The 9,015-nt window shown below is 36.1% G+C and overlaps 1 protein-coding gene across 9 annotated transcripts in view; it reads left to right on the top strand.

Annotated features, from left to right (window-relative positions):
- The window catches only part of GRIA4 (glutamate ionotropic receptor AMPA type subunit 4), a 236,995-nt gene that overhangs the window by 171,462 nt on the left and 56,518 nt on the right, over positions 1–9,015 (top strand). For all 9 annotated transcript variants that reach the window (XR_004751259.1, XM_035327577.1, XM_035327585.1 and 6 more), the window contains exon 10: positions 4,360–4,566. Coding sequence is in view for 8 of the 9 variants with exons in the window: in XM_035327577.1 (XP_035183468.1) it covers positions 4,360–4,566 (207 nt within the window). In the remaining variant the exon portion in view is untranslated. The remainder of the gene's footprint in view (positions 1–4,359; positions 4,567–9,015) is intronic.

The raw sequence follows: 9,015 nt of genomic DNA, 5'->3' as shown, positions 1-9,015 counted from the left end.
AAAAAAAAAAAAAAAAAAAAAAAAAAAAAAAAAAAAAAAAGACAAAGCAAAACCAAAAACTTATTCCATTGACTCATTGACTTCCACAGATTTATTTATTTTTTTTCAGAATAAAGTGTGATAATGTGTGCCACCCATGTTTTAGAAATGAGACACTTTCTTGCACAAATATTTGTCACTTTTACAAATTATTTTTACAGTGCTTAAAGATTTCAAAATTAACTTCTTTACAGTAGGCAAGCCATTCATAGATCTGTTTGTTATTTGGATTAGTTACTTTCTCCAGCTTCCCTTATAGTATGAATCATCAGTTGTGAGCATTTTACTGTACACATGAATTTGTGAGAATGTGGTGGAATGATTTGTTTACATCTATAAAGGTAATTGTTGCAGTTATCCACTTGTATTTACAAATGTTAAGTATTGTTATAAAATTGTGAATTATTTAAGTAAAGCTTGCACCATTTCAAATATCTGTTCCGTACTAGTCATTGATCATTTCAATGTGGACTTTTCTTTGATTCACTACCCCATAGAATATTATTAAACAGCCGAAATCTTGCAAATATTGTGGTGTTAAGCCTCACTCAGCAGTAAGTCAAATCTGTGTTTTCCATCAGTAGGTTAAGAGTTTATAGCTCAGAAAAGCAGTAAATAAAATTCTGGTGGTAAGAAGTAATATTTTTAGTAGAGAATAGGCTATAACTGGAAACAGTGAAAAACCCTGCTACTGTTTTCAGCAATTTCAGCTGATCTAATAAATTATAATAGCTCTCCATAGATATCTTGCATCTCTCTTATCTTTAGACCAGCATGGTTACACTACCATTACCACTAGTTTAGAAAATGCTATTGTGATAGACTATACAGAAAAGAAAACATCTTTTTTTCAGTGTCACAGATAGAAAATAACATCAAGATATGGCTGAGTACATGCTATTGATCTATTCAGATGTTTCATAACTTTGCAGTACGACCTTGCAAGTTCATCCATATAAGTAGCAAACCAGTAAAACTTGCCTTTCAGTGTCCTGATGTCATTGTAATGACTTCTGCACACTTCATTAGTTTGAAACACTCCCAAAGTCTGAAATGGTCAGAATTGAAATTAGTGTTGCTATCTGAATTTTCTTGTAAATAATCTTTATCAGAAAGCCACATTCAGTCCCATCTACATTCCCCCATCAAATTCTACTTGGAGAATACATCAATCATTATTTGGCAGATAAATAGGCACAACAATTAAATAAACTGTTATTTATTATTTATAAAGTAGGCAGGAGGGAAAGGACAGCGCAGTAAGCAGGAAGTAATATGTGTTCCCACAATTTTAATTGGATTGCTTCACACTGGCAGATTACATTCAACTGCAGCTTCTTTTAAAGCAGCCCCAGCAAGACGTACTACCTCAGTCTATGATAGATTCACATTGTAAGTGATGTTCTTTGCTGTATTTTGCTCTAAATCAGTGATATCGGGGTGGGTAGAAAGAGAAGTGGGAGGGGAGAGAACCACTGTGGTTCCTCCAAGTCGCCCAAATGATCCCTGCCAGAACCCAAGTTTTCTCAGTCCTCTGTCACTGGTCCCTCCACTGGATGGCGTTGCCCTTACTAGCACCCATGGGGGGGAACCAATGGTTCTAGACCCCGCTGTTACCCTTCTCAGTGTTCCCTCCAAGAACATGCAGTGAGGCAGGATGAAGTTTATTTAGCCATTAGCAGGAAAAATAAGGCATCTGTCACTTCGCTTTGTTCTACAGAGGCAATTGGAGTGCTTTTTTTGTAGAAGCCCTATTGATGAGGCAGCAGCAAGGGGGGGGTTGGGACAAGGAGCAGGTTGACCTGGCCTCCTCTGAACCTGACTGTTTCCAGTCACTCTCCAGAATTATTTTTTGGCATAACTTTAATCAAATACATTTGGCCTGGGACTTACAAGAAAGGCTGAATCAGAGGAGCTAGCAGTTGCTAACTCTGGTCATTGGAAAACAAAATGACTTTTGAGGTAGAGCAAGCAAACATAGCTGAAGTAAGGAGAGTCCACAAATTTGGAATATTGGACAGGACGTGGCCGTACTTCTAGATAGTGCTTGGCTGGATCATAGAACATACTATTTTCCTCCTCTATTTTTAACCAATTTGGGGAAGGGTGTATGTAGAAAGACCCAGATTTTGCTTTTCCTCTCACGGGAACAACAACCCTATGTGAGTGAGGACCATTTCATAGATGTGCCCAAAACACTTCCCAAAATCAAGATCTACTGCAAAGAGAAGGCAGGACAGGTTATCCTTGCTTTTCTCCCTCCCTTACCCTGGAATGCAGGTGGTTAAGATTGAGCTCATTTTACTGGGGATAGGAATACCAAATGGTGTGGGCTACCGTTAATAATCAGCAGTTTTCTTTAGAGGATACAAACTCCACATGGCCAAAGTTGCTGCACGGCATCGCTGTACCCAGGCAGGGTTTCGAAGTGGACACTTTTCTATGCTGCATGGTTCCTTAGCTGAATTAATGGTGGCAACACATAAACAGCCTCCAACACTGAATTTCTGCTAAGAGATTGTGACCCACAAAGGCATTTCCATAGTAGAAAGTATCATAAGAAGGAGATGATGGAAGGAGAGGTTTTCTGAGGCTACACCTGAGAGTGAAACATTCCTGCAATACTTCAGAACCTGCCTCTACATTTAAGGAAAAAATACTGCCTACTGGCTCCCAAACTGTTTAATTCAATCTAGGATGTTTTTGTCACACTAAAGCAAATGAACTATACAACTTTCTCCATTTGCATTAGACAAAGCCCCATTTTTCTACCCTTATACTGAGGTATGTCCTGGACCCAGATACTACAGGGAATAAATTTTCTTAAGTAAAGGGAATAGTGCTTCCCACATACAATCTCTCTCTTTTCTAGTTTTCTGCCTTTTCACACTTTAATGGGAGATTCAATATACTATTCACACTTGCCTATGAAGTTCTTCTCTTGGGTGGATTCAGATCCATCTAATAAGAACTACATTTTGGTGTCTGAAAGGAGAAATATACCTGGCATACTGAAAATATTTGAAATTGGTTTGTGCAATCCTCACATTACTCATGTAATGCCACATATCTTTGCTTATTAGATACCCAATATAAGTCACAAAATTACTGCTGCTTACCACTGATGTTCATGTAATATCAATGAAAAACAAATCTCTAAGCTACACATTTACATTTATTTTATTAGTGTATTAACTAATAAGTAGGAAAGAGGAAAGATGTGACTAGGGCAGAGGACTACCAAGGTCAATGTCAAAAAAAAAAAAAAAAAAAAAAAAAACATTTAAACATTTACCAACAGCCAGCACAGCTATAGCCTAAGAGAAAATTGAAGTTGCCAGTATTTTATGATGTAAATTCAAACAAAGGGTGATATTAGTGACAGGAGTTTTATCTGGAAGTGACTATTAATATGGATTATGTGAAGTCATTTAAAATACCACCAGGAACTATAGTTTTACATAATGATAGCTAAAGTCTGAATCCACACAGAGCCAAATAGAAAAATGTGACCTTAATTTCCCAATCACATAATGTTCACTATTATTGTGACAATATTGTTTACACAGGGAATGTAAGATCTACTTTTCAAGACAGTTTTTTTTCTTTTCAATGACACTCACCAACCAAACTGGTATTTTGATATTTTTCTTGCAGTGTGTAAAGTCAGTATCAGCTTAATATGGTGCTTATTCATGCATATTGTTTGGTTCATGCTTAGGTTCATGTTGAAAGACCATACAGAATATGCACTGTTTATTCAAAGGTCAGGATATATGTTTCCTCTGGAATGTATTTTCATATTCTCACTAAAATATATATAGACTCTGAGTAACTATGCATTCTAAACCCAGAGAAAACAAATAATTCAGGCTGTGCACCTGAAATTGCATATAAAGTAACCACACTATGTTAAAGTATATATTTATTTATTGAAGTCAAAAGTATAATTTATACCTTGCATTATCCCACAGTCATTTGCATTGTACAGGTTCAACTTTTGTTCACACTTTAATTTTAATATACACTGCAATGAGGTCTTTCATTTAGCATGAAGTAGAATTTATATATATTCTTGGGTATTTTTTATATTTATAATTTGTAAATGTTGATGAATCTTGTGAAATGTGTAAGTCAAATTACAGTATAAATAGAATGCATCTCCAGAAGGATTTCTGCTCATATATTTAAATTTCAATGTGCTAATAGTATTCAAGTATTTTTGATAAAAAATGGGTTGTTCTATCAGTAGATTATATGTTGTTTTTCAGAGTATATTCTGTGTACTTCTCCTTTACAGTTCTACTTCTTTCATTATAGGAAGCTCCCTATGTTATGTTCAAGAAAAACCATGATACGTTTGAAGGGAATGACAAGTTTGAAGGATACTGTGTAGATCTGGCGTCAGAAATTGCAAAACATATTGGTATCAAGTACAAAATTGCCATTGTTCCTGATGGAAAATATGGAGCAAGGGATCCAGAAACAAAAATCTGGAATGGGATGGTGGGAGAACTTGTTTATGGGGTAAGCATATTAATTTTTGAAGCAGGTTTTAATTTATTGTAGCATTAGTCATAAAATAGGAAGTATATGTGATTTTATTAAACCTTGGGGGTCACAGAAATGAAACAGAATTCTGTTTCATATATCTGTGCTTTCACTTATTTTCAAGATAAAATCAAATATCTTCATGCAAATTCTGCTGTTTATTCAACTAGTACCTCATGACATTGGAACATCCTTTAAAATTTTGTTGTCATTAGAAATAATAGAGGGCCATTGAGACCATCTATTCCTGATACATTGTTAAACTTAGTTGGGAAGAATATCAGTCATTTGTTCATTATCATGGAATGGTGACATGTCTTTGAGAAAAGATAGACTTTTAGACTAGTCTGAAAAATGAAGAATCCATCATCATATTAAGATATATAATAAACAGAGTAGCATATAAACAAACAAAAAAACCTTACACTTAGCAACTAATAGCATATATTATCCAGTGATCTGGAGAAGGATTCTTCAGAAGAGGACAGTAATTAAGAATTCTGTCGACAAAGTTGTAATAGTGAAAATAGTTCCAACAAGCCCAAAGAAATATTCATAGTGTTTGGTGTCACCAAAAGTAGCAAAAGCTCAGAGCTGTGCTTGCTGATTACCTCAGTTGCTGATACCTATACTGAGAACAGATCAGAATTTTTAGAGAAACTTTCGGTGATGGACTAAAAAAATTTTTGAAATTGTTTAGGTGAGAATATTTCCACCAATGAACATGTCACATGCTTCAGCCTGTATGAAAAACTACAGCATACCAGTTGGTCTACCCACAGTTACAGTTTTGGTCAGAGCCTTGCAGTTCCAGTGGTGGATAGGGCCATGTGTGGCAAAAGCCTGCTGGTTTTCCTAGCAACTTCTTTTCTGTTCCTTTCTGTCAACTAAGTAAAACTGATAAATTTTGTTAAAGTCTTCTCTGCTAGCATCAGTTCAGGGATCTCATCAAAATGAAACAGATTGTGTGCTGTAAGAGTATGGGAACAATGCCCCAGAGTTTGTTGATTCCCTTCCACATGAGAATGGGGAGATTATCAACCTTATGTGTCCTTGGAAGTTCTTGAAGGAGCCAACCTCACAATGGAAAAACTGAGTGATCACTAAGCATGTATAGTACATATATATGTATATGTTTATGTAGATAGCAGCTCAACTCTCAGAATGTTAAAAGTCAAGGTTTTTTTTCCTGACATTTTATCAAAATGTCAACAACTTATTACCTGGCTTTTAATTCCAGTAGCCATCACATATATGTGATGGCTATGCAGTTTTACATCAGTAACTTCTTTTAAAACATGAGAAATTTTGAAAATTGTGAGAAAATTCCCTTGCCCAAATTCCATAGTGTTTTAAAAGCAGAGTTTTGGTGGCCTATCATCTAGCTAAAAATTATAGAGGAAACTTGAATTTACACTTTAGTTTTATGTTTATTTGTGGAAGGGTTTGTTCTTCTTCTTCTTCTTTCTTTCTTTTATTTGTCTTGAAAAATTTACCTCATGAAACCCAAACATCCCTAGTACTAGACTGAAATACTAAGTGCAGCTGGAAAGTGCAGCTGGAAAGCTCACGCAGAGGTTCATGCCGGTACTGACTGGAATGTGACCTGCTGATGTTGACATAGATGAAAGCAAGGAAGCTCACAGTTATAAGCAACTTGTTGCAAATGAACTGCCCAAAAAGGACATCCCACAATATATGATCAACAGTTCATTTTTTTGTAATGGAAAAGAATGAGGCTCCTTAGAGGCTTGATGACCAAGTAACAAGCTCCTGCACAACTGTGTTTAGGAAGGCTGCTGTCTGATTTTGGTTTTGGAGTTGAGCTCTGGGGATGAGCTACAGCAAAACTCTCAGGGATGCTTTTTTACTATAAGAACTAATAGTACTCTGCACCTAGTATATTTGCTGTACCATCCAAAAGCTTATTTAGGCTATATTTATCTATATTTACTATATGTTTACTATATGTTTATCTATATTACTATCTATATTATCTATATTACTAAATATTATTATCTATATTACTATCTATATTATCTATATTTACTATATGTTTATCTATATTAACTATATTTATCCTAGTATATCGGTGGTACCAGGGAATTCCTCTGGGCACTGGAACTCTGTTGCCTAATCTGCTAAATTATTACAATGGTCCCTTTTGTATTTTTGGCCCATAATTACTCTCCAAAACAATTTCTGGAACCAGCTGGACACTAGTATGGGGCACAGACCATTCTCTATAAGCAGCTTGAATGCAGACATACTAGATAGGAGGTTGAAGGCGTTTCATGGCGGAGATGCAACCTGTCCCATGCCAGCTGGCCTTAGGGCCAGGAGCTCCCTCAATCATGTTTACTTTACTTTTACAGGTTTAACTTTAAAGCAAATCATTCTTCCTATTAACATAGAAAAGTTTGCTACTTAAAGTTTCCATGGGGAAATCAAGAAGACCATCCTCCCTGCAACTTCCTTGAGTCCTTGCCAGATGACTTACACAGCAGCAGGTCCCCTGGACAGTTACACTTAGAAAAGGCAGGAAAATCAGCCCATCTTTCCTGCAAAGCTCTGCTGTAAGGGAATGCTCATCTTCTCTGTTAGACCCAAATCATAATCACAAATAGTCTGAGTAGTTAGCTGTGCTTCAAGCAATGCTTTTTATATGCAGCCAGGATTGAGAGAATTTGCAACTGAATTAGCAAGGTATCAAGATAACCTGTTTGGGAAACATTTTACAGATACTAATTCCCAACCAAATTCAAGGATAAATGGACAGTTTCATGCCAGTCAGTGAGAGTGGACTTTTCCTGCACCACGCAAGACACTCCCTTCCTCTCCTATCTTTCCACGATGCCACAGTGCTTTGGTACCGCTAATGCCATGTAGCCCTACTTGAGTTGCCAAGGGTGGACGCACATGCCAATTTAATCCCATGTTACCTTGACACCCATATGTACATAAGGTTGTGGCAGGGATTTATTTTATTTTATTTTATTTTATTTTATTTTATTTTATTTTATTTTATTTTATTTTATTTTATTTTTCAATGCTATATTAAAAGCTATCAGGAAATCTTGTTCATTTGTCCATGATGTATCTGAATGCCCTGCACAGTCCCTCGTGGGACTCTGTAGCCCTCGATAACTAGCTTACTCAAAAAGAAATGCTGGCTGAGGTTGAAATGCCATTAACCATGTGTAACAGGTGTTTCCAAATGCACTAAGAGTCAGCCCCAATTAAATATTCGTTCTCCTGACACAAAATGCTACTCTTTTGCTGCTTAACACAAAAGGTCAGAATTCAGTTCTGTTTCAAATCTGAGAAGCTACGTGCTTTTGAAGTTGAAATTACTTGTTGGTTTTCTCAGACAGCTTTGCTACCTTCATACAGCTTGCACCAAGCAGATTTTATTCACAAGGTTGCAGTAATGTGTTCTGGAAAAATGAAAATCTCTACCATCAAACTTAATCTAGTCCCATTGTATAGAATCAAAAGGGTGCAGAATCCATCTGTACTTGTAGTGGTGTAGCCTTGATTGAAATGCTATTACAGATGCAGTTGTTTCAAGTGTGAAGTATCATTAGTCTTTGTCTAAACAAATTTCACTTGGAACCAAATCATGAATAGTTTGCACAACTGTTACATTGTTAATCATTTAAATCCATAATTATATGGTGTACTTTAACTGGGCAAAGCAGAAACACTGATGTTTGTAATGAACAGCTATTTTCACTATTTAGATTTCAACAAGGATTTTGTGCAGGCCTTAACGTGTTGCACAGTAGTCCTACAAAAATAATAAATAATATGATCAGATTGGGTAGGCTGCATTTTTTCCCAGTATTAGGCATCTAATTGTGATCTATCTGTGTACTGTCTCCTTCATTCATTGACATGAATATGATTTATCTAAATTATAAACAATCTGACATTAGACTGCTACCATAGTAAAATGCAATAAGTTCCTATTTCTCCTCTTTAACGCCTTAGGGTAGCATAGATCGCTTGTTCTGATGTAGTTCTAGTTCTGCATGTGCTCTGCAGGCATTTTAATTTGGTAAGATGCAGCTCATTCAATGTTTTGCATACAGCATGCAGAGTGCTAATTAGGTCTTTAAATTAATCTCCACAGCTACCACCAAAATGGTGCTGCCACTTTTCCACCTTACATCATAAAAGATAATGACCTTCAGGGATCCTTGTTTTAAGGCCAGACACAATCTGCAGAAACACATACACAAAATCAGGTCTTAGACAATACTTTTGAAGCCCAGTAACCAAGATGAACATTTACACCAAGCATTAAGATACCACTATGTGACAAATACAGCAAAGATTAGCAGTTGTAGATCCCAGTTTCCCTGAGCCATTTCAAGGACTCAACATTAGGAATTCACAGCAACTATTAGGAATATAAAATAA

The sequence above is a fragment of the Oxyura jamaicensis genome, chromosome 1 (genome assembly GCF_011077185.1).
Source record: "Oxyura jamaicensis isolate SHBP4307 breed ruddy duck chromosome 1, BPBGC_Ojam_1.0, whole genome shotgun sequence".
NCBI classification, from domain to species: Eukaryota; Metazoa; Chordata; class Aves; order Anseriformes; family Anatidae; genus Oxyura; species Oxyura jamaicensis.
Note: the sequence above shows the minus strand (reverse complement) of the source record. Positions and strands in the feature narration are given on the sequence as shown.